At 49.4% G+C, this 26,690-nt stretch overlaps 1 protein-coding gene across 1 annotated transcript in view; it reads right to left on the reverse strand.

Annotated features, from left to right (window-relative positions):
* The window catches only part of CSMD2 (CUB and Sushi multiple domains 2), a 661,886-nt gene that overhangs the window by 430,744 nt on the left and 204,452 nt on the right, over positions 1-26,690 (reverse strand). Inside the window, exon 4 of the mRNA XM_065872671.1 lies at positions 3,758-3,952. Within this exon, the coding sequence (XP_065728743.1) occupies positions 3,758-3,952 (195 nt within the window). The remainder of the gene's footprint in view (positions 1-3,757; positions 3,953-26,690) is intronic.

A 26,690-nucleotide genomic window follows, 5' to 3' on the forward strand; every position in this document is an offset into this window, starting at 1 on the left:
GTTCAAGGTTCAAAGGAAGCCAGAGCCGACAAAGATTCCTGAAAATACTTGGAGGGATTGTAGATTTCCACCTCATTAAGATGGGATACGGATGTGAATTGTACTTCAGAGGACAGGGTGACAGTCCCTCTGCCTCTGATATATGGGCTACATTTGTCTTTAGTTTCCATATTGATTAAAAAAGTATGATATTTATAGTTCTGTAAAAATTGTGAATTTCCGTTTCACAGCTTAAATACTTAATTTCATTTACTATCATGTTTCACATTCTGTTACCACGTTACAACTCCGATGCCTCCCCTTGGAATATCATTGTGTTAAACCGTGACATCCTCTGGGTAGGGAGTGGGTAGAGGTGCTATCAGGAAGAGTGGAAACAGCAGATTCAGACCACAGTTAGGCCACTCAGGGCCACACACTTGTGTGTAGGGGCCAAGGTCTCACGTGATTGGTTTGGACATTCCCGGTATCAATCACATGAAGAGAGACGTGTCCCAAGTTATCCCATGTTAGAAAGGGGGCCTGAGAGGAGGGGACTTAGGAAGGCGAGAAACGAGACTAGTTTCCCCAGGCTCCATCAAAAAGGACCAACCAAGGCTGAGGCCAATTCTATTGGCTGAGAAGGGCTAAACAAACAGAGTCAAGCAGCAACTCAGATTGATTGCTTGTGGCTTGCCTGTTTGAAGGAAATTCACAGTTGCCTCCAGACTCAAGCAGGAAGGGTGCTATGATCAATTAATTATGCCTCCCATGGGAATGGTAGAAGAGAAAGGGATCTATGTGCCAAGTATTTTCCATTGCTCGTGTAGACAGGAAAATGGGTGTGAGCATATGGTGGAAGGAGGGAGCTGCTTCTCCTCGAGCTAGTCTTCTGATAGTAATTACAGAAAACCTTCCTCTAAACTTGAACCCAAGGAGAGCTACTTGTTCCGATCACTTCTCAACTCCTTGAAACAATCCTCCTAGACTTATAACTGGGTGTTCAGAGATCCATGGGGTTTCAAGATGAGGGTTTCAAGAAGGAAAGAGTGGTCAAGAATGCAAAAGCCTGTTGAGATGTCAAGGAATATAAGGGCCAAAACAATTCCCATTTGACTTGGCAACATGATGCAAAATATTTGCGCCAAAGGCCAGTTTGCAGGGGAGTAAGTGGGAGATGAGGATAGACAAGGCTGGGTGGAGCTTTCAAGATGCTGGGCATTGTTGGTGTCATGAGGAAACCCTTCTCATGATGTCACAGTTTGTATAAGGTGGTTAAAAATATCCACATGTATTATAATCTCAATCATATATATATTCACAATATATGCATGTATGCAATATGTATTAGACAAAGCTGGAGGCATAACCCTCCCAGACTTCAGACAATACTATAAAGCTATAATAATCAAAACAGTATGGTATTGCACACAAAAACAGACGTATGGATCAATGGAACAGAATAGAGACCCCAGAAATAAACCCACATGCCTACAGTCAATTAATCTTCAACAAAGGAGGCAGGAACATACAATGGAGAACAGTCTCTTGAGCAAATGGTGCTGGGAAAGCTGAACAGCCACATGTAAATCAATGAAGTTAGAACACTCCTTCACACCACACACAAAAATAAACTCAAAATGGCTTAAAGACTTAAATAGAAGACATGACACTGTAAAACTCCTAGAAGAGAACATAGGCAAACATTCTCAGATATAAATTGTACCAATGTTTTCTTCACTCAGTCTACCAAGACAAAAGAAATAAAAGTAAACAAATGGGACCTAATCAAACTTATAGGAAACCACCAACAAAATGAAAAGACAACCTACAGAAGGGGAGAAAATATTTGCAAACAATGCGACCAACAAGGGCTTAAATTCCAAAATATACAAACAGCTCAATATCAAAAACACAACCCAATCAAAAAATGGGCAGAAGACCTAAATAGGCATTTTCCAAAGAAGACATACAGATGGCCAACAGGCACAGGAAAAGATGCTCAACATCACTAATTATTAGAGAATTGCAAATCAAAAGTACAATGAGGTACCACCTCACACCAATCAGAATGGCCATTAGCAAAAAGTCTACAAATAATAAATGCTGGAGAGGAGGGAAATGTGGAGATAAGGGAACCCTCCTGCACTGTTGGTGGGAATGTACATTGGTGCAGCCACTATGGAGAACAGTATGGAGGTTCCTTAAAAAACTAAAAATAGAGTTGCCATATGATCCAGCAATCCTGCTCCTGGGCATATATCCAGAAAAGAGGAAAACTCTAACTCGAAAAGATACATGCACCCAATGTTCATAACAGCAATATTTACCATAGGCAAGACATGGAAGCAACCTAAATGTGCATCAACAAATGAACGGATAAAGAAGATATCACACACACACACACACACACACACACACACACACACACACACACACGATGGAATATTACTGAGCCATCAAAAAGAATGAAATAACGCCATTTGCAGCAACATGAATGGACCTAAAGATTATCACACTAAGTGAAGTAAGTCAGAGAAGACAAATACCATACATCATTTACATGTAGAATCTTAAAAAAAATGACGTAAATGAACTTATTTACAAAACAGAAACAGATTCACAGACAAAGAAAACAAATTTATGGTTACCAAAGGGGAAGCCAGGGGCAGGGGGAGGATAAATTAGGAGCTTGGGATTAACAGATATATATACTATTATAAATAAAATAGTATATTTTAAAATATACTATTTTATATACAATAATATATTTTATATACTATTGTATATAAAATAGATAAATAACAAGGTCCTACTGTACAGCACAGAGACCTATATTCAATATCTTGTAATAACCTATAATGGAAAATAATCTGAAAAAGAATAGATATATATGTATATCTGTATCACATTGCTGTACACCTGAAACTAACACAGCATTGTAAATCAATTATACTTCAATTTTAAAAAAAAGAGGAAGAAGATGGGAAGGGAATATATGAAAATCGTGGTTAAAATGGGTAAATTCTGTTTCTTCTTTATTCTCTTCTGTATTTTCTAAGCTCACTTAAAATGGTCATGTGCTATTTCTATCATCAGATAAGAGGCATGGGAAATCATTTATGAAATAAGCTTGATTACTATGCAGGGGCAATAAGAAATAGGCTGGGAAAGGGGTGATCAACTGTCTCGGTTTGCCTGGGACTGAGGGGGCTTCCAGGATGTGGGACTTCTGGAGCTAAGAAATGGGAAGGTGCCAGGGAAACCAGGATAAGTTGGTTACCCTAGCTGGGAGGCTGAGACCGATGCAGCACTGAAGGAAGTTGGGTTTTTCTGGGGGGCAGTGCTGGGGTAAAGAGGTTTTGAGCATATTTGAAGACTGGGAGGAGGACACCATTATATAGGGAGAGAGGCTGAATTATAGAAAAGAGAGAAGAACTGCCAGGGTGAGATCAATAGGAAAACAGCTGGGAGACAGCCGTGCACAGGAGACACATTGGTAACAGGAAGAGAAATGATGTATCTTCCGAGATAGGAGGGCAGGAGGGAAGGGCAGACAGACTAAAAATAAATTTGTTGATGCAGGGGAAGCAGGTTGAGGGAGTGCACACCTGAGGACTACGAGGTCCAGGGAGGCCTAAAAGCCCCTAGAATACCTGGGGACCCGGAGGACCCTTGGTGGCCCCCAGACACGGGTACCCCACCTCCTGCTGGAGTGGATGGAGACTGGGTCCCACTGGAAGCTGCAGCATCCCTCAGGCCCTCCCTGGCCACCTACCTCTGCAGGAGGGCAGCGGGAAGTCCCACGTGGCACTGTTCTCAGAGCCAGCGTGGCAAGTAAGCACGGCGTGGCCCTCCAGGAAGAAGCCGGGGTTGCAGCTGTAGCGGACCTTGTCGCCGAGGTTGAAGGTTGAGCCCTGCTGGACGCCGTTGGGCAGCCGCCCGGGGTTCCCACACGTGTGGCTGGGGAGAGCTGTGAGCAAAAGGAGAGACACGCAGCCCGTGAGCAGGTCTCCAGCCCTGACACCTGGCCTCTGAGCAGCATCTCTCTGGGTGACCCTCCTCCCCGGACCTCCTTTCCTCCGTAGGACAGGGCTGCCCCTGAAGGCTGCCTGGCCCCTGAGTGCTCGCAGGGCTCACACGTTCAGGAGGAGCCACACACGCAACTTGTACCTGGACATCCAGGTTTCCTGCCTTTTCTCACGTGCAGCCCTGGATGTGAAGTATGTCTGAACTGTGGGCAAGCATCAGTTAAATCCATTTCACCTGTATCCTGCCTTCACCAATCAAGGTCGTTTTAACTGTTGCTACAAAAGACTTGCATGTCCTCCAAGAGCCTGAACAGTAAGATGTTTGCCTGAATTGTTTTCCAGGAACTTGTGTCTAGTTCAAATGAAGCCAGTTAAGACTAGCTCTAACTGGACATGCGCAAGCGTCTGCTTGTTGACTTTTGATGTCAGAGGGCCCAAAACTCCACCCTCAGATGGTGCTAGGCACCCCCAAAATGGAGGCCTGTAGCTTAGTTACGCCTGAGCAGACCGAGGATTACTGCACCTTCTTCCAATCACCTTTCCCCATGCTTCCCAAGCTCCCCACGCCTCAGACCACACTGCTTCTTTAGTCTCTATCCCACAAATACCCTAAGCCCCTTGCCTTTGGGAAGGCCGATTTGAGACTTGTTCTCCCATCTCCTCGCTTGGCTGCTTTGTGAATAAACACTCTCTTTGCTGCAAACCCTGGCGTCTCAGGGCTTTGGCTAAAACTGAACCTGGTTCAGTAACACGTCCATCCCATCACTCAAGGTGCCCCAGGGAAATCACTTTCATCTCTTGGGTTTGGTTGCTCTGATCTCAGACTACACAGTCCTTCCCAATAAACACCATGGAAGGGACACAGACAGTGGCACGGAGTAGGTGCTCATTAAACCCGATGTCCTTTCTTTAATGATCTGCCCCAGCAGCCAGAGTTGTACTTTGGCCCAGCAGGTTTGGGGGAGTTGAAGGGGTCATTAGTGCCGGGGTAAGCAGTGAGGTAGGGAGACAAGAAACTGAGTTCTGATCAGACTGACCCGTTTCAAGGGGAAAATAGGGAGCCGGAGAATAAGATGTACAGTGTTCCGCCTGAGCCAGAGCAATAACGCCAGCTGCCGGTGTGTACTCATTATCCAGAGGAAATAGCCTTGGTGAGGGTGCGTGAGCATCATGACCTGCCAGTCAGGAGGGAGAAAGGGAGGGCGCAGCTCCTCTGTGCCCGAGACACTTGTTCAACCTGACTCAGCTCCCCCTACCCCCTGCCTTTCTTCCTAGAGTTGGAACTGCCTGTGCCCAGAAGGTCCCACCTCCTACCATTTCACACCTCCCTGTAAGGCCAGGACAAGTGGTCACAGCCGTGTCCAGATTGCCATCCAAGTACCTCTCCATTAATTCATCTGGCGACGGTTTATTGAGGCCAACCCTGAGAGACCACAGAGCAGGGTGGTGGAAAGTACAGACCCGAGAGCCTCAGTGCTTGGGTTCGCACCACAGCCTGATGGATAGCTACCTGTGGGACCTTGAGCTAGTCTCTTAACCTCTCTGTGCCTCAGTTTCCTCCTTTGGAAGAAAGGAGGCGGTTCACAATAGTACCTTCCTCTGGGGTCACTGTGAGCATTATGTGAGTGGAGGTATCCAGGTAAGCCTGGATACAGTGAATACCACACAAGTGAATCTAAGTTCCCAGTCCATTGGGAGATGCATACGATTAAAGGTATGTTAAGTGTTACGATGAGATAGGGACCAGGCAGGGGAACAAACCCAGTCAGGGGGTAGTCAGGGCCGGCTTCTTGGAAGAGGTGATGTCTATGCTGAACCCTGAGAGATCAGTAAGAATTAGCTAGGTCAAAGTGTGTTCCGGGCAGAGGAAATATCATGTGCAAAGGCCCTGAGGCCAGAGATAACCTAAGAGATCAGAGAGCCTGGAATAAGAGGGTAGGGGTGGCAGTGATGAGGAATAAAGATGAAGAAGTGGAGACGGCCAGCCTGGATTCTAGAGAGCTTCCCAGGCCCTTGCAGTACCCTCTTCCAGCCCATATTTCTGTCTTCCAGGACCCTCTTTGCCAGCCTTGCTGTTCTCAGAGCCCTCAGAAAGAAGGCTTTCTCTCCCACTTCTCCTCTCCTCCCAGGAGGAGACAGCTTGTTGTAGAGGGAAAGGGTGGACTTTGGTACTAGGTTGATCTGGTCTGGAGCCAGGTGCTGTCACTGTCTTACTCTGTGGCCTTGAGTCATGTGAGCTCTCTGAGCCTTAGTTTCCTCAACTGAGAAAGGAGGGCAGTAATATCTAGTGGTTGATGAGGTTACTGATAATAACTGATGCATGGCTGGCACAGTGCCCAGCACAGAGTAGGTGCTCAAAAATGGCAGGTGTTATCCTTCCACTGTACTGTAGGGCCATGCAGTCCTTGGGTGTATCCTGGGAGCCTGACACTGTGTGTGACACTTGTAGGGACATATTTGGGTGTTCATCAATTAGTCATTTGGAAGGGTTACCCACTGATGCATTAATTCCTTCATACAACGAAAATATATTGTGGGCCTACTGCACTCTGGTAGTACAGCAATGAACTAGACAAGAAGGGCCCCTGCCCTTATGTTTTTGTGGAAGAGCTATCTTAAGGGCTGAAGAGCTCCTCCAGGCCCGTTCTCTACCTCTGACAAGTAAGATAACCCAGATGAAAGGATTGACTTCCGTCACCCTATTAGCCTAGCTTAGAATAGTCTTTGGGCTGCTGGCTACCTTGGCATTTCCCATGATCCCACAGTGCTGGCTTCCTTGGCATTTCCCATGGTCCCATGCTGCTGGCTACCTTGGCATTTCCCATTATCCCACAGTGCTGTCTTCCTTGGCATTTCCCACGATCCTGCTCTGTTGGCTTCCTTGGCATTTCCCATGATCCCACAGTGCTGTCTTCCTTGGCATTTCCCACGATCCCACTCTGTTGGCTTCCTTGGCATTTCCCATGATCCCACAGTGCTGTCTTCCTTGGCATTCCCCATGATCCCGCTCTGTTGGCTTCCTTGGTATTCCCTACAATCCCACAGTGCTGGCTTACTTGGCATTTCCCATGATCCCACAGTGCTGGCTTCCTTGGCATTTCCCATGATCCCATGCTACTGGCTTCCTTGGCATTTCCCACGATCCCGCTCTGTTGGCTTCCTTGGCATTTCCCATGATCCCACAGTGCTGTCTTCCTCGGCATTTCCCACGATCCCGCTCTGTTGGCTCCCTTGGCATTCCCCACGATCCCACAGTGCCGGCTTCCTTGGCATTCCCCACGATCCCATGCTGCTGGCTTCCTTGGCATTTCCCATGATCCCACAGTGCTGTCTTCCTTGGCATTCCCCATGATCCCGCACTACTGGCCACAGTGGAGGCAGGAACTGCGATGTGTTTGTGAGTGTTGGGGGTAGGAGGGGCAGGTCAGGTAAACATTTGGAGAAGAAAGCAAGCTAAGGTGAGGGGAGGGAGCCAACCTGGGAAATGGGCTGAGAACTGGTGTAGAACTAATGGTTCATTTTCTGCAACGAGACGCAAAGACCCAATTTAATTAAATTACTAATGTCACATTTTTAATGAACCTGTTTCTGCTTTGGACTCTCTTCCTTTGAAATTAATGATTGGAACGTCACTATAAATAAAATCCGATCCTTTTTAAAAAGTCACTCTAACGCTCACTGCTTTTCACTTAATGAGCGCTCATAATCAGATCACTCTGACCTGGCACCTCCACTGGGACTTGGGTGTGATGAGTCTCAGTTCCAACCCCACCTCCTTTTTTATCTTTGCTCCCGAAAGGTCACACAGGGAACGGAGAGAGGGCAGACGTTGGGCTCAGAGAGGCCTGGATTCAAATCTCAGCTCGTCCACCTCTGGCTGAATGATCTTGAGCCATAAACTTTACCTCTCTGGACTTCAGTTCTTCATCTAAAAATGAGGATACTTTCTTTTTCTTCCTATGGGGTTAGAGGGTGAATTGTATTAGTTTCCTAGGGCTGCTGTAACAAAGCACCACAAACCAGGTGGTTTAAAACAACAGATATTTATTGTCTCACAGTTGTGGAGGCTGGAAGTCTAAAATCAAGGTGTCGACAGGGTCGTGATCCCTCTGAAACTTGTAGGAGAAACCTTCCTTGTGCCTTCCTAGCCTCTGGTAGTTTTTTTTTTAAGCAATCTTTGACGTTCCTTGGCTTGTCTATACATCCATCCAATCCTTCACCTTCACCTGGCATTCTCCCTCTGTGTCTCTATGTCCAAATTTCACCTTTTTATAAGGACACCAATCATATTGGATTAGGACACACCCTAATGGCCTCATCTTAACTTCATCATTTGCACAGGCCCTATCTCCAAATAAGGTCATATCCGCAAGTACTGGGGTTAGGTCTTCAACATATCTTTCTGGGACAGAATTCAACTCATAACAGCACCGTTGTACAGATTAAATAAAGCTAGATTTATAATACCCACCACTGAGTTCCTCGTGTGTTTCGGGCCCTGGGCTACAAATTTATTTTACTTAATCCTCAAAGCAATCATGTGTGACAACTATTATCCTCATTTTACGGATGAGAAAAACGGAGGCACAGAGAGCTTAAGCAACTTCCCTAAGACCCCAGAGCTAGAAAATGGCAGAGCTAGGTTCTGGATCTAGGTCTTTCTGGCTCCATCATTCAGCACTCTTAATTTTGGAATACAATACTGCTTCGGACAGAGACAGTGCCCAGGACATAGTGGGTGCTTAATGACCAAGAGTTCCCGTCCTCCCTTCATTATTCTAGACACTGAGACAAAATGAAGGGTGATTCCCTGATTGTCCAGATTTAATTGTCTGTCTTTTCTTCTCCAGTCTGATTTGCCAATCTTGTACGTTTTAAGAGTGTCAAGGGCAACATTTAAAGTTTGGTCTTTTGTATCGTGCCTGATGTACAGCTTTCTGGACAGACAGAGATCAGAGATAAGCCACAAAAGCCAGGCTTTCTAAGGCACAGCGTTCTTTGATTTCTGGATTCTGCCCATGTGTTTTTTTGGCACAGACCTTATAACCGTTCATGCTCTCCCGTCTAGAAAACTTCCCTTTGATTGCTTACAAAATGAAGAGTGGGATATTTACATCCAAGGCAGCCCAGAACAATATTATTAACGCTGTGCGTGACATTGAACAATTCCATTGTAGATCAGCTGTGGGGAATTTTGTCCCTTCTACAAAGCCCGGCTCTTGCCACTCAACAAGATATTCTCAGCGACTGTATGACAATGAATCTCCTTTGTGGCTGGAGTGCAGCAAAAGCTACATAATACCTTCTTTTATTTTTAATGTGAGACTTTAGTTCCCATATTATAATGAAGAGTCGTTTAATGCTCTCTGGACGAGCACCCTCCATGTGTCTTGATTTCTTATCTTCCATCAAGTAACTTGTTTCATGTCCATGGCCATACGGTTGATACAAAGTGGCAGGGTGGCTGGGAGAAAGGATGCAGGAAGAAAGATTTCTTCTTCCACAGCCCTCAACATGGAAAGGGGAGATGGCGTGTGCGTGTATGGGTGTGTGTGTGACTTGAGGGGTAGTGGGCATGGACAGGGGAGGGAAGAATAAGATCCATTATCTTTTGAGTACCTACGCTGTGCTAGGCACTTCTGCATCACACATTATCTTAGTTAATCCTTAAAACTCCCTTGCTTTTAGCTGTTTGGCCTTGTAAACATAATTTATTGCCCACTTACTATGTGTCATCCCCATTGTCGAGTGCTTTGCATATATTTCCACCCCAAAGAATTGTCTATACTTGTTGTCTCCACTTCCTCTCACATCTACATCTGACATAGTATATAGCTGATGCATTCATTTGTTTATTGTTTGTCCCACTCCGCTACAATATAAGCTCCATGAAGACAGACATTTTTTTAAAATCTATTTTGTTCCCTTCTGTGTCCCAGTTTCTAGAACAGTGCCTGATGTATGATAATACCTTGATAAGAGTTTATTGTGTGACTTAGTGATTTTACTTAATCCTCCCAATAACCCATTGAGAGAGGGGCTATTATCTCTCGTTGAGATGAGTGTGATTGCCAGAGGGGTTGGAGCGTTACCCAAGGCCCCATAGCTCACTGGGGGTAGAGCTGGGTGTCCACAGCACTTCCTGGCTACCGAGCCCATGTACTTTCCACCTGCGTTAGGCCATGCTTGCACTGACCGTTCCCCATAGGGTCCACAGTCACTAGTGTACCTTGAAACACCCTCACAGGGGACTCACACTCATTCTCCTTGTGGGGATGACTTGGGGTGACAACCAGACAAGTCAACCCTTAGCCTGGTCCTGTACATTTCCTGCTACCTGTCAATCAGACAAAGGCAGGGGTCCACGAGTCCACAGGGCCCTGTCCTGCCAAGCCTCCTTCTGCCCAGCATCTGGCATAAGCTCTCCACTGTGAGCCTGTTCTCTTGGCTCACGTTTGCAATTTTGCAACCTTCAGCATCAGGGTCACGTGGGGAGTTTTATAAAAACACCAATGCCTAGACCTGTCCCCAAACCTATTGAATCAGAATTTCAGAGGGAGAGCCTAAGCTCCTCTGGGTGACTGTAGGCAGAGCTGAAACTGAGAACCACTCACGGTAACCTATTCACGTAGGTTATTCCATTAGCCCAGTTGGGTTATCTCTCTGAGCTGTGAACTGTTCAATTTCCAGTGCCTTTCTTGTTACTGGGCGTTGACTTCTGGGAGCAGCAAGCCTGGCTTCTCCCTGGGATGCTGCTGTCCTCCGTAAGTCACTCTTACCCTCTCCTTCCTTCTCATTTGAGGATCCTCATCATCTCTCTCCTGGACCTCTGCACCCAACTCTGATCTCCCTGCCGCTGGCCCTGCGCCCTCCAGTGCATTGTCTGCACTGACGCTGGACTGAGCCTTCTACAATGGTAAACCCACCACGGTCCTGCCCTGTTCCACCCTCCGGAGCACACGTGCCAAAGCAGGTTCCCTGCCACCAAGGTGCATGGGCAAAAGACCTCTGGTCTTTTGCATGATGAATGTAAGACTAAATAATGATTTGAAAGATCAACCACAATAAGTAAGAGGGAAGAAAAAAGAACCATGAGAACCCTCCTATTGCTGTCAGGATTAACCCAGCCTTAGGTTCATGCAGCCCTATCTTTCTATGATCCGACCCCTGCTGACATTTTCTGCCTCACCTCCTGCTCCCCCAATCTTTCCCCCGCACCACTTCCTCTGTGAAGCCCTCCTTGATACCCTTAGCGTCTTGTGTAAACTGGAAAACCCCAGGAGAAGACATCTTGATAGAATGGAAATTCAGGTATAATGTCATTGGCAACCAGCTCTCAGAATCCTGGAACTCCCAGCCCGTTAACTACACAGGCTTGTTCTGGTCATTTGGTTAATTTTGCAATCTCACAGGCCCACATTTTACATGACAGGATTTTTTGGACCCCACTTGCAGATTTAAGTCAGGGTTTTACCTGCACTTCAATTCCTGCATTTGTCATATGACATTATAATTCAATCACTCATTAATTTACAATACCCCAGCTTCCAAACGGGAGCTAAGTCTGCCTGTAATTGTTTGTTTAGGTATCTATTTTCTTCTCAGGACTTCCCTGAGGGGCAGAAATGACATATTCTTTTTTTATCTAGTGTTTGCTTTAATGCCTGGCAGGGAGTGAGCACCCTGATGGAATGTGTTTTATATATATACACACACACACACACACATATAGTTTATACTATGTGCATATAAAAATATGCATTACATATAGGGAACAACAGAGTAAAGCAGGGTTGGCAAACTTTTTCTGTAAAGAACCAGAGAGTAAATACTTCTGGCCTTGCCTAATGGTCTCTGTCCCAATGATCCAGCTTTTCTGTTGTGCTACAAAAGCAGCCTTAGACAACAGGTGTTCCAACCAAGCTTTACTTATAAAACAGGTCCCCAGCCCACGGGCCACATTGTGGTACCCCTGAATTCGTGTTTATTCAGTTACGGACTTATCCCAGGTGTACAATCTCAGCAACCGCCCCCCATCTCCCACAGTAGAGAAAGAGAACTAAGAAAAGACCAGTTTTGCTGGGAGTCAAGGAAGGGAAGGGGCTGTGAGGGCAGTGGGCTGTGCAGGTGAGAGTCCTGGACAGATGACTGGGGGGAAGAAGACAGGCCACTGGCACCTGAGGACTGAGACCAAACTCAAATTTCCTTCCCCTTCAGCGTGGCCCTGGAGACGGGGCATTGTGGTGGCTGGCTGCAGGGAAGGGCCTGTGTGTGTATGTTCAGTCCACAATCTTCCCCATTAAAATAGAATTTATGCAAGTGCTCAGAGCTACTCTTTAGGTTGGTATTTATGAACCCCATTTTACCCCAAAGAGCTGAATTTAGAGAGCTGAAGGGTCACACAGCTAATTGCAATAATAATAACGGTCGCCTTTCGGGTGTTTAATATGAGCTTGACACTCTGCTCAGTACTTTATCTGGACTCTTCTATTTCATCGTACCCTGCCACGACAGGTTCTCCAACTGTTCCCTTTCGGGGGCAGGGGAATGAGGAACAATGAGGCTACTCTGACCCAGGGTCACACGGCTGGCTGGGATCAGGGCCTGGACTCTTCTATTTCATCGTACCCTGCCACGACAGGTTCTCCAACTGTTCCCTTTCGGGGGCAGGGGAATGAGGAACAATGAGGCTACTCTGACCCAGGGTCACACGGCTGGCTGGGATGAGGGCCGGGGTCAAAACTTGAGCTGTCTGACTTCAGCGCCTGTGTCCTTATCAGGCTGTAACCTTGACCTTCAAGGCCTGTGTTTCCCAGCATGGAGGCAGTGCTCTGGGCTTGCACACAGTCCCTCTCCTTGCCAGGCCTAGAGCACGCCTGACCTACACCCAGTCAGACCCCTTGTTGGCCCCATCCCCCCCACCTGGACAACCTGGGGCTACACAGACATCCATCATCCTACCAGCAGGGGCCACAGAGGGGCTTTTGGTGGGAGTTCTCCGTGATGCTTCATAACCATAGGGCCCCATGGCCTCCTCTCTCTCACCTGAGATTCTTTAGAAGCAAAACCGAAACGGTTACATCCTAGGCCCCAGAATAGAGCTGCCAGTTAAAATCCAGCACACCCAGTTAAATCTGCATTTCAGAGAAACACAAATTCTTTTTTAGTATAAGTATATCCCATGCAACATTTGGGATATACCTATACTAAAAAGTATTTGTTACTTGAAATTCAAATGTAACTGGGCATCCTGGATCTTCATTTGCTAATTTTATCAACACTCCTACAGAGGAAAGTATTCTCTACATCAATAACTTCAGCTTCTTAAGGAACTGGGGGTTTCTCTGGGGAAAAGGGGAAGAGGACAAGGAGAGAGATAGCCCAACTTTAAGGAACTCAACATTGAACCAGAAGAGAGGCTGCAGAGAGGAAAGCTCAGAGCCCCCAGGGTGGGGCCTGCGGAAGTTTAGGGTCCAGCAGGATTACAGGTGAGCAATGAGCTGGGCGGCCTCCTCCTTCCCCCGTCAGCTCTCTAGGGGAAGCTCCGTGTGTTAGTCTGCACCCACTTGTCCCTCTCCCGTTTCAGGAGACTGTGGTGTGCCTTAGCCCCTCTGAAGGACAGCTTCAGGCTGGCACAAGGTCCCCTGTGATGCATCCCTGGTGACCTCTGCAGCCCTGAGCCCCGCTGTTCCCTGTTCAGCCCTCCCTGCCCCCATCACACACTAGCACTGGGATTTTCCTTGTCGAGACAGGCCAATGCATGGAGCATCAGTGGTACCCTATGGGGCAACACAGAAAAATACTGTCAGTGTTAGGCTTAGAAGAGCTAACCATGCAATTTGGGGCTAAATCTGATTAGTTGCAGAATGACACCTAGAAATGTTTCCCAAAGTACATTCCATAAAACACAGGCTGAGAAATAAGTTCCACGAGAAAAGCATTCAGTGGGTCAAGGAACTTTGGAAAATGCTGCAGAAATTCTCTCCTCTGGAAGAAACAAATGCTTACGAATTTATCTCAGAGGTTCTGCAGGAGAGAAACCTATTAAACCTTGCTTCAACCAGAATCTCCACAAAATTGACTATAGACTCTCTCCTCACACTTTTTAATTTTTTTCCCTCAGAAACACCTATGAGCTTCTGAATTGTTCTGTGGAACACACTTTGGGAAATGCTAGATTCTAGATAAGATAAACCTGAGTTGCTTTGTTTTCCTTATTAATCATTATTATCGTAAAACAACAACAGCAACGATAGTTGACATTTATGCAGACCTTTCCAGGTTCACACGCATTGTTTTTACGAACGTGATCTCCCTTTGGCACATCTGGTTTTCTGTGGGCTGGGATGGTCAGTAGCTTTGGAGATCGTGATCAGTTCTTACCAAAGAAGTCAATATCACTTCCAGTTGAGAGCAGCCTATGTTACAGAAGGGCAAAGGCGTAGGTTCTTCCTTTTCATCTGACAACGTTTATAGCAGGGCACAGTTTCTGTTTGGCTGGGGCAGAATGATCCCTGACCTGCTGCACCTGGACTTCCAAAGGCTTGTGGCCAGGGCCCGCCGGCTTTGGTCCTCAGCCCTGTCCAGCTGCAGACAGGAAGTCATGAATCCTGAACCAATCCTAGCAAAGGGGCTCAAAGAGGAGGCAGTGACCTGGGTCAGCTGGGGGTCCTGTCGTGAGGCTGGGACTCCTAACCCTGGGTGAGGCTGCCCATAAGAAAGGTCATCCTATCTCTTGCTAGGGCTACCCCACCGCTGCATAACTGGCTTGCTTTCCCCTTAAATTCCCTCAGACTCTGCAGCACCCTCCCCAAGGCTGGGTGTTAGCCCCCCTGTATCCTGCTGGCCAGCTGGGAAGTGCTGTCTCTGTGCGCCATTTGCGATGCCCATGGCGATACCCCACCCGCCAACTCCAGCCCTGCGGACATGGTGCCCCAGAGCCCCTGTTTCCTCCATGTGGTCCCCCGTCCAGGACCAGGAAGCTGCAGCATACCTCACACCCATCTCTCTTCTTAAGGCCAGAGACAGTTTAACTCGCATAATATTCCAAAGGCTCCGGACCCCTCGGCTTCCCGCTAAGAAACACTAGACAGGGGGGCCTACAGAGAAGCTGAGAAGTGAGGCTTCCAGACACCATCATCCACCTGTTTCTCGTACCTTATGCAAAGGATGGGGGATTCTGTGACTACAAAAGACGCTAAGTAAAAGGCGCATCTGAGTCCCCGTGGGATCTCTGTAAATCCTCCTCGCCCTCACTTCCTTCCTCTGCATGAGCCCCGTCACTTACTGACCACTTGTATGGACTAACTCCTCGTTGAACCCTACCTCATTTAATGCACATAACAACACTGTGAAGTGGGTACTATCCCCATTTTACAGATAATGAAACTGAGGCTCAGAGACGGTGAGCTTCTCCATTCACACGACTAGAGCTGGGGGAGCTGGGAGGTACGCCCAGTGGGACTGACTCTTGCACCTTCTTTCTTAGCTGCTGCATTCCAGCAAAGAGGGAGAGGAAGGGATGGTGAGGCTGAGAAGTTGGCTTCGAGGCTCCATTTCCTGCAGGTCCCCCAATGGGGCCAAAGATGGTGCCTGGTGTACACTTTGCAGCTTGAGAATCAGGAATGGGGGGAGACAGAATGGCCTGGCTTCTTGCTTGGCCGCTTGTTTTTACTCCTGTCTGAGCCCAACAACCTCTCCAAAGGCTTCGTGGAGGCCCCGACGCAGGCGGGGACCATTGGTCCAGGTCCTCCAGGGTCAGGAGGCAGGAGGGAGGACAGGGTCTGCCCAGGGAGTTTCCTTACTTGGGGGTCCTCACACTCTCTCACATGGAAACAGACACAACAACATACTTTCACAGCCAATATGCACAAATCCATCCATTCTGATACTCACCTTCCCATACACACGCCCGCATGTGCACACATGCACTTACTTCCTCATACACAAACATGCACGTGTAAAACCAGACCTCCAGAATGCATCTGTGCGAGCTCTTGCATTCACACATATGACAACAGACACGACACCTACGCCCCCAGGTACCAGTAAACAACCCATGTTTATGTAGCCAAATGACGATCCCCTTCTGGAGAGCCTCTGTTGGGCTGTAGACCGGAGTCCACGTCTACACCCAGAGCGCCTCTTGGAAGCCAGTGTCACTCTCCCCTACACTCAGGGGCCTGCCTGGCACCTGCACTTAAGTTCTTGTCATTCCAGACACTATGAAATGCGGGGGGGCGGGGGTATGCAGATCTGACCCTGGCGGGGCTCCACGCAGCTGTTGGCTCAAGCTGTGGTCTATGAGGTGGGCGGCAAAAGGCGTATCTGGGTCCGGGAGGCACAGAGCGTCTCGGGTCAGAGAAGGGCTCCGGCATCCCACAGACATGGGTTTGAGTTCGCCCGCGCCCCTCCTAGGCGGGGGTTAGCAGTTGTGACATAAGAGGCGGTAGATGGCCCGGGTTCAAATCCCAACTCCGTTACCTCATGAGCAAGTTACCTTCACCTCCTGCACCTGAGTTTCCTCACCAGTAAAATGGGGGTCATACGTGTACCCAGCTCAGAGAGCTGTTGAGAGGATGAAGTAAGATAAGCCAGGCAAAGGGCTTATCTCAGTGTCTGGCACACAGTACGTGCTCGATAAATTTGGGATATGATTGTATGTAAGTCCCTAGAGCTCCCTGGGAGAAGATGCTGGAGCATTAAGAAAGAGAAGCAGCTGGAGAGAGCAGATGGGCCCCTGGAGCTGGAACGCGGGAAGCCACCCAGGCAGGGGCCTTTGCTTGGACCCACACGGCTTTTACTGAGCCAGGCAGGGGCCTGCTGCTTCCTGTCTGAAAGGCCTCCCCTAGATCCTAATAAGAATAATTTGCAAATGGTCCTACTAAGCCCCAAAGCAACATGAGACAGGCAGGCGACACAGAGGCCCAGGAGGTGACAGATGCCAGCCCAAGACCCTGCCCCTTCTCTGCCCCTCTCCTCACCGCCCTGTGCTCCCCTACCTGCCCTCAGCACCCAGCCTCAGGGACGACTAACTCAGAGCCATTTCCTGGAAGAGGCGCTCAAGGTGGTCTTGACACAGAAGGGAGAGGGGCGGGCACACCCGCAGGAGCGCGCAGCCGCCGTGTGTGCTTCAGGCTCTTGTCCCTTGTGTGACTGATCCAGAGTCCCAGCCCAGATCCTCCTCCTGACCACAGACCCAAGTCCCAGCACCTCTGGGTGGCTCCCGTGGAAGCCTGACACGTGCCTGCAGCTGCACATGACCCACCGCAACCCCTGGCCTTGCCGCCAGCCACCTGTCCCCTGGGCTCCCAGAGCCTGGCACTGACCTGGAGTCCGCCCAGCCCACTCAGTCTCTCGAGTCGGCTTCCTTTCGTCCCTCCTATCTGACCCTCCCACACAGTCCCGCTGCTAATGCCCAGGGCCACTCCCCCATCTCCCCTTCTTCTTGGGGACTTGGAGACAGTCCCCTGCTCCTCACTGTTCCCGCTTTAGACTCACCCCAGTCCAACGCATCCTCTAAACGGTCCCTGCGACCACAGCGCTTCCCACTGGAAGCCCTGCGGTGGCTTCCCATCTCTTCCAGGTCAGTTCAAATCCCTGGAATGTCACTCAAGGTCCTCCACAAGCTGGCCCAGCCCCTGCCTCTATCTCCACCGTTTCCCCTCACACCCGCTGTTCCTGCAACACTGATTCCTCCAGCACGCTGCGTGTGTGTAGTGTGTGTGTGTGTGTGTGTGTGTGTGTGTGTGTGTATCACCAAGGCACGGGTTTCTATAGCCGAGCTTCTGTGTTGGTGTTACATGTGCGTGCCCGTGTACCTGTGTGTGTGTGTACATGTGTGTATATATACATGTATCTACGTGTATTTATATGTCATGTGTAATTATGTGGAAGAGCCTGTTGGGGATGGGGCCCAATGGTTGGCACAGCTGGGCAAGACTAGATATTTACAGCAGAGCCAGGGCTGCTGATGGCACCAGGGAACCAGGGCCTGGGAGTCAGGAGCTACCGGTCCCCACCCCTCTCCACGTGGAATCAAGAGAGCCGCACACGCTCCAGACCGGGCCTGGGGTGCAGGGCATGTGCGTGGAGACAGAGCCATGGCCCGGTCCCTCTGCACCACTCTGGGAAGGATGGAGGCAAGAGGCCCCGAGCGCCTGAACCACGCTCTGTCTCCTAAGAGCTGCTGCGGACCCGACGGCTCTGTCGCTGGGACTGCTCCCTAAAGACAGACAAGCTCTTAATTCTGGCTCCAACTGCTTAGAGCCTGGAGTCACCGCTTTACCCAGAGCCTCCAGTGTTTTTCTAGACACCTGAGGACTCCAACCTCTCCTTCTCCTTTGTCCTCTGTCTGAACTTACCCCACGGCCGCTCCAGCCTGTCTCTGACCTTCCCGCCCTCTTTTCCTTCGGCCAATTGGTTAGGGCTGGAGGAGGCTCCGGAAGCAGGCCTCATCCTCTCTGCCCAGCCTCGAGCCAAGTGACAAGAATCTCTAAACGCCAGGGCCGCTGTCACTCCACACTGTCCTCTGCCCAGAAGGCCCCCTGGCTTACAGTAAGAGCTGCTCATTCGTTCATGTATTCAAGCACCACACACGAGTGGCGTGCTGGCGGTCCCACAAGGAGCCCCTTCCCAGCCCTCATTATGCCGACACTCTGGAGATGGTGCTCTTTTATTTAAGAAACTACCAGAGCCCACCCCAGACCGCAGCCCCATCAGGAGGTGAGGCAACGGCATTTGAGGGCCTGCTCTGTGCCAGCACGTTATGCAGTACTTCACGTGCCCGACAGCCAGGAAGAATGGATCTCGTTCCAGGCCTTCTGCTGCTGACCCACCCAGCCTCCCCTGAAGGTCCCCTGCCACCCCCTCTCCAGTCCCCCACCCTGCTTCCACTGTCACCCGCCTAGAAGACAAATCCAGTCACCATCCTTAAGCTTCCTGTGGCTCCTGGAGGAGCAAACTGGCAACTTCTCAGCAAGGCACTCAGGGCCCTTCCTAGTCAGGACTCGGCAATCTGTCCAGGCTTTGCTCCCACAGTTTCCATCCCTCACCCGCCTCAGCCATGCGCACCCCGACCCCTTTGGAATTGTCACCTCTCCTTCTCTGACCTCTCCCTTAGGGACCTTCATGCCCCAGGGCCTTTGCATTTGCTGTCCCCTCCTCTGAAGCGTTCTTCTGTCCTTCCTGTCTCATCCTACTCCACTTATTAAGACTCAGTTCAAATGTCACTTCTTCTCAAATGTCCCTTTCTCCTCCATGGAGGCAAACAGTCCTGCATGCTTGGCACTGGCCTCTGTGAAGACACACAGCACAAGCAGCTGGTGGGGAGGCCATGGTAGCAAAGGCAGAGAGAAGAAGAAACTTGTATGAACAGGAATGGGTGGGCCAAGGGAGCCGTGGTGCCCAGGAGGATCTTGAGATGACAACACGGCCAGTAAAGCATGAAGTGCCCCTGAGAGCTCGAGGCCAAAGGAGAACAGACTGAGTCATTGAACTTGGCGGTCCAGTTACAGGAGCATTAAACAGAGGAACAGCAGTGGGACAGAGAGTTAGAGGTCTGAAGAAGCGTGATCGGAGTGGCGGTGGATGATCCTCAAGCAGATCAAGCTCTTTTCTGCCCCAGGGCCTTTGCACAGCTTTCCCTGGCCCAGAGGTGCTCTGACCTCTGCTCTTTGCATGGCTCATTCATGTTCACCCAACAGAACTCAGCTCAAATGCCACCTCCTTGGAGAGGTCCTGACCCCTAACCCAGCCTCAATTATCTTCTGTCTCACCATCCTTTATGTGACCTTCAGAGCACTGGCTGCAATGTGTAATCTTTCTATGTGTTCTTAATTGTTTTTTTCTCCCCACTTCCTATGGAAGCTCCGTGAGAACAGGGACCTTATCTGACATTTTCCATCTCTGTATCCCAGCATACAGCACAGTGACCAGCACAGAGCAGACACTCAGAAACTCTGCATTGAATGAATGAGTTTAAGAATGAATGGAGGAATAAATGAGTGGATGGATGGCAACCTCCACGTGCCTGGTTTTCTGTGAGACTGTCTGCTGTACGCTTATCATGAACCCCTCTTTACTGAGTTGCTTCAGTGGGCTTCTGTTCCTTAAGGACTTCCTGAGGCAGCAGAAAATGTGTATCAAATTGACTGCATGTGACCAGAAAAAGCTAGCTGTCCACCAAAATTCATTGTCCCTTCTCTGGTCGTACAGCTAGATGACACTCTCCAGACTTCCTTGCAGTTGGGTAGAACGTGGGCAAAGGTGATATATGACATTTCCGGGCTTGGCCCACAAAAACCTCCGCAGCCTCCTCGTCCAGGCCCTTCCATGTTGGATGGATGTGGTTATCCAGACCACAGGGGATGCTGAGGCTCCAAGATGGACGAAGGCTTCATCCCTGAGTTACCACGTGGAGGAGGGCACCCCACCAAACTGAACACCTACCCAGGACTGATACAGGAGTAGGAAACAGGCTTCTATTTGCTGGCCATGGAAATCTGAGTGTCTCTCGGTTACCATGGCCTGGCTGACCATTCTCAGTGCTCTGACCTGGTCATCCTTAATGTCAGGACCAGCTTGTCCCACATGACCTGGGTCCTGGCTGGTTCTGTCTGTCCTGCAGCCGTGGCCTGTGCTGCCTCGCCAGGTTTCCATGGTGACTGCAGCCTGGCTGACCCAGGAGCTTGCCTCCTCTGAGCTTTCAGCAAAACATCATCTCTGCTGCTGTGGCCCCTTCTGGGATCCATGGGCTTAGAACCCAAGTGGGTCTTTACCACTCTGGGGTCAGGAACCTTTCGAGAAACGATGGAACACATGGATCCTCCTCTTCCCAGGATCATAGGATTCACAGGTCCCTGAGGTCAGGTATAGATCTCTAGTACTTTTGCCCAGCAGAGCAGACCTGTCAGCCCAGCCCCAAGTTCAAAATGTCCACGCCAAATAATGACCTTGCCTGATAAAGCCAACTCTGCTCCCTGGAGGAGACAGGTTGATTTCATCAACCCAGGAGCCAGCTATGGCCATGTCCAAACTTTATCGCACTGGTCCTCATTTGCTGGCCACTTCCTGTGGACTAGACCCTGTGCCAGATGCCTTCCAGGTACAGGAGGCAGGATAAGGTATTAGACAAGAGTGCAAGCCCAGTGCTCAGAATCCCAGCATCACCACTTACTGGCAAGGGCTTCACCTCCCCGAGACTCAGTTTCCTCATCTGGAAAGCAGATAACTTTATAGATAAAGTTACACTGACTTTAATTAAGGGGATAACTGCCACGCAGGGTAGCTGTGGGGTCAGAAAATCCATGCAGAGCACCAGCACGATGCCTGGCACAGAACAAGGGCTAGTACCATTTTCTGCAACCCCTCCTCTTAGCTGTGAAGTAGGTCCTACTATGATTCCAGCTCTATAGGTGAAGAAACTGAGGCCATAGACAATAAAAGAACTTGCCCGACCTCACCAACCTGGTAAGTAACACAGCCAGGACTCAAACCACTACACCTGACTGCTCTTCACAGCTGGTTGACATAGGGTTGCTATGGAAACCTGCAAGACCTGGAGTGAGATCTGGTGAGGCAGGGTGAGGGGTACATGGGGGGCACTGTGCAGGGTGGCAGTCCTGTGGGGGACACTGATTTAACCTGGCCACCTCAATACCCTGATTACACAGTTATGGTCAAGCCTAGGGTGGGGGAGAAGGAGGAATGTTCACAGCAGGATCACCCGTACTGGCCAAAAGGTGGAAATAACGCAAGTGTCCATCGACGGATGAATGGGTAAACCAAATGTGGTATATCCATACAATGGAATACTTCTCAGCCTTAAAAAGGAAGGAAATTCTGTAGCATGCTATAACATGGATGAACCTTGAGGACATCATGCTAAGTGAAACAAGCCAGTCAGAAAAAGACAAACGGCGCACATTCTACTGATACGAGGTCCCTAGAGTAGTCAGATTCACAGAGAAGGAAGGTGGAAGGGTGGCTGCCAGGGGCTGGGGGAGGGAGGAATGGGGATTAGTATTTCATGGGTGCAGTTTCAGCTGGGGAAATGAACATATTCTAGGGATGGAATCTGGTGGTGGTTGTAGAACAACGTGAATATACTTGATGCCACTGATATGTACACTTGAAAATGGTGGACCTCGTTATGTCTATTTTATCATGATTAAAAATAATAATTTTTTTAAAGGAAGAGGAGAAGGTGGCTTATCACCCCCGCCGTAGCCCCCGCCTCCCTAGCTGCCCCAGGAAGCAGAGAGGGTGATCCCAAGTGGAAACGGTCTGCCGAGCCGCTCTGCCCAGATCGCCATCCGCCTCCCTCCTGCCTCATTTCCAATTTCAGACTATTTATCATCAAGGAGCTGCCAGAGATGGAATGTGAATTAGGAGCTCAGCTTAATTTCGTTTTATCTTATTTCCTCCGTGAGGTGCTGTCTGAGTGGGGCGGGGTGGGTGTGGGCCCAGCCTTGTTGTGACTTGTCGCCAAGCAAAGGCGGTGCCAGCTTCCACGCAGGAGGCTGAGTATGGAGGATCCCGGGGCCTGTGCAGAAGATGCTCATTCTAGGAAATAATTATCTGTGTCCCTTCAAGTTGGCCCCCAAAATAGAACTCTGAGAAGCAGCACAGTTATACCTTCTTAATTAGCTTCCTCATTTAACCTGGGCCCTTACTAGAAAGGCATCTGGAGACAGGCCAAGCTTTGAATTTTCACTCCCACTGACTGGCAGGCAGCTTTGGGTGAGTCTCTTAATCTCGTTTAGCCTCAGTCTTCTCATCTGTAGAATGGGATAATGAAAGTGTGCACATGGGTCACAGAGAGGATCGATAAAACGTTATACGGAAAATGCATGGCACACATACGTTCATGTGTGGGAACTGACACTTTCATCATTTGGTTATTGTCATCGTCATCACCACCAGCATCAGCATCATCGTTTCTAAAGGGCTGCTTTGGAAAACACACACACACACGCACACACACGCGCACACACACACACACGCACACACGCACACGATTATTAGACAAAATGAAGTGTTGAGACTTGGTCTGCTTTCTGTTGTTCCCCTCGCCATTCAAACATCCACAGGTAGGCACTCAACCAGCCACAAGTAGGGCTGGCATCCTCGCCTGCTGCCCACACAAGGTGGGGTGACCCTCACCTTGGCGCTGGGGAGGTAGGTGAGCTCACACACAGGCTGGGGCCCTGTGCTCCCTGGGGGCAGTTCAACACACGAGATGTGGAGTTTGCTGGGCCCAGTTCAAAACCTGGCTTGATCTCCTACTAACACTGTGAACCTGGGCCTGTTTTCCTTTTTTTGGAAATTGTGGAAAATACGCACAATATAAAATTTACCATCTTTACCCTTTCTAAGGCACAGTTCAGCGGTATTCAGTGCATTCACCTTGTTGCACTGCCCTCACCAGCATCCATCCACAGCACTCTTCATCTTGTGAAAAGAAAACTCCATAACCATTAAACGCTAACCATACCCCCTCTTCCCCTGGCCCCTGGCAACTGCCACTCTCTCCCTCTGTGAATTTGACTACTTCTTTTCTTTTCTTTTTTTTAATTTATTTATTTTTGACTACACTGGGGCTTTGTTGCTGCGTGCGGGCCTTCTCTAGTTGAGGTGAGCGGGGGCTACTCTGGGTTGTGGTGTGTGGGCTTCTCATTGCAGTGGCTTCTCTCATTGCGGAGCACAGGCTGTAGGCGCGTGGGCTCAGTAGTTGTGGCGCACGGGCTTAGTTGCTCCGCGGCATGTGGGATCTTCCCGGACCAGGGCTCGAACCCGTGTCCCCTGCGTTGGCAGGCGGATTCTTAAACACTGCGCCACCAGGGAAGCCCCAATTTGACTACTTCTTGTCACTTCGTGTCATGTCCTCAAGGATCATCCACGTTATGGCGGATGTCAGGTGATTGTGGACCTGCTTTGTTAACTTATGAAATGCAGACAACAGTGCACCTTAGAGTTCTCACGAGGATGGAATCTACCCTGCTGCTCACCCCCAAAGCCTAGGAGTAGTCCAGAAACCTTTTCTCCACCCCCATAGCCAAGTCATCAGCTAGCGCTGCTGACCAAACCGGAATGCATGTCCTTCTCTCCCGCTGCAATGCGGCCTCCATGGTCCAAGCCATCAGCATCCTTTCCCCGGTCCCCACAGACGTCTACTAACTTGACCTCTGACTGCTCTCTCGTGCCCACACAGCCATTCTTTGAGGATCAGCCAGAGTGATCTCTTAAAACACAAGTTAGAACATGCAACTGCCTTGCTGAAAATACCTCAAAGGCACTTCATCTCCCTTCACATAAAACCCATACACCTCACCTGAACCTACAAAGTCTCCTTGGCCAACCTCCGCTCCTGCCCTCTATTCCTTACTCTCCGCGTTCCACACACACCGGCCCTTCCTTCTGTTCCTCAGGCTCACCAAGCCAGTTCCTGCCTCAGGGCCTTTGCATCAGCTGTACCTTCTCCCTGGCACAGCCTTTTATTCCGATGTCTGATTAACCTTCACCTCCTCAGAGAGGCCTCCTCTCACCACACAAATCAAAGAAGCCCCCGGGCCCTCCCTCCAACTATTCTATTCTATTTATTTATTTATTTTAACCTTTTATTTATTTTATTTTATTTTTTTTTTTGGCCGTGCCGCACGGCCTGCGGGATCTTAGTTCCCTGACCAGGGATCGAACCTGTGTCCCTCGCAGTGGAAGCACGGAGTCCTAACCACTTGACGGCCAGGGAAGTCCCCAACACTGTTCTGTTTTAATCCTTTTTGTGTCACTTACTGCAATGGGTCATTTTTCCCCTTTTGTTTATTGTCTGTCTCCCCAAACGAGAACATAAGCTCCAAGTCTCACCGTTTCACACGTGTAGACCCAGAGCCTGGCACAGCCACTGCGCGATAAATATTTGTTGAATGCCCTGACAAATGAGCAGTTAGACACAATGGATACAAAGAACTTTGTGCGGGGCCCGGCAGAAGTCACACTAGCTGGCAGTCATCACGATCATAGTCGTCGACATAATTATTACCCTGGACCTCCTGCCTCCTTGGTCTGCTGGGCCAGCCCTCACATCAAGATTTGGGACAAGATCAGTTAGTGTCCAGGCCTTTCTGTGTCATGATGGGAGCTGAACTCCTCAAAGGAGTTTAGTGAGCAGCTCTGGAGCCTTCCTGAGTCCCTTGTCTGGGCTTGACTTCCATGAGTTCTACAGTGGCCTCACCCTCTCCCTGGTTGGGCCAAGGCACCAAGACTGCTGCTATGAGCCGCATGGCACAGGGAGATCAGCTCAGTGCTTTGTGACCGCCTGGAGGGGTGGGATAGGGAGGGTGGAAGGGAGGGAGACGCAAGAGGGAAGAGATATGGGGACATACGTATATGTATAACGGATTCACCTTGTTATAAAGCAGAAACTAACACACCATTGTAAAGCAATTATACTCCAATAAAGATGTTAAAAAACAAAAATTAAAAAAAAACAAAAAAAAAAGACTGCTGATATGAGAAGGCCCAGGAAGGACGTGGCCAGGATGGGGCCAGGAATGTAGGCCTGGTGGGAGGAGAGAAGGGAGCAACTGGGAGACGGCTCCCTCTGGGCGCACAGTCAGTGAAAACTAAGAGGACCTGAATGGTTCCCCAGTCCTGGGTCCCCGCAACAGGGACGCTCACCAGGCCCTGATCACGCCAAGGAGCATATTCCGTTATCAATGGACCTTCCGGACCTCCTGCCATGCGCCTGCCACTCGGCCCATGATCTCAACCACGGTGTGTGTGTGTGTGTTGGTGCTACTGGTATGTGCTTGCAGATGCCACCCTGAAAAAATAATCAAACAGCTCTTTAAGTGATGGTTCATGCAGGGTTTCCATGGCAACGTTTTAGAAACAGCAATGGGAACTTTGGCGGGCTCCCTTCCCCTCCTCCTTCCCTGACTGCCAAAGGGATCCTGGCTCCGGGACACTGTGCTTTGCCAAAGCACCAGCTTCTCCTGAGGTCCTAGCTGTGGACCTCAGGCTTCTTACTCACCCTCTGTCTGCCTCACATTGCTAACTTGTAAAATGGGGCCAATAGCAGTATCCGTCCCATAGGATCGTTCTGAGAATTAAACGAACTGATGTGTGTAAAGCACTTCTTACGTGGCTAGTATGGTAAGCAGAATTCTGAGTCCCACCTCCATAACGCCCTCCCCTTGGTGTGGGTACGACCCATGAATATGATGGGATGTCATGCCCATGATTAGACAGAGTTATTTGGCAAAGGTGAAGGAAGATTTTTTTGCAGATATAATTAAAAGCCAAAACAGCTGACTTTGAGTTAAAAAAAAAATCAAATCTTCTGGGTGGGTCTGACCAAATCAGGTGAGCCTGAGGCTTTGGTGGTCAGAGACTTGAAGCAGCAGAAATTCTTCTGCTGATCTTAAAGAAGCCAGCAGCCATGGCTCTACAGCTGCAGGGAAATGGAATCTTCCCGCGGTCACGTGAGCTGGAGCAAGGACCCCAAGCCTCTGATTAGACCCCGGCCTCAGCAGCCACCTAGCTTCCAGCTGTGTGAATAGAGAAGCCCGTGGAGCCATGCCCAAACTTCTGACCCAGGAAACTGTGAGATGACAAATGTGTTCTAAGTGGCTCTGTTTGTGGTAATTTGTGACATGGCAACGGGAAGCAGACACAGTC

Source organism: Phocoena phocoena, chromosome 1 (genome assembly GCF_963924675.1).
Source record: "Phocoena phocoena chromosome 1, mPhoPho1.1, whole genome shotgun sequence".
NCBI lineage: Eukaryota > Metazoa > Chordata > Mammalia > Artiodactyla > Phocoenidae > Phocoena > Phocoena phocoena.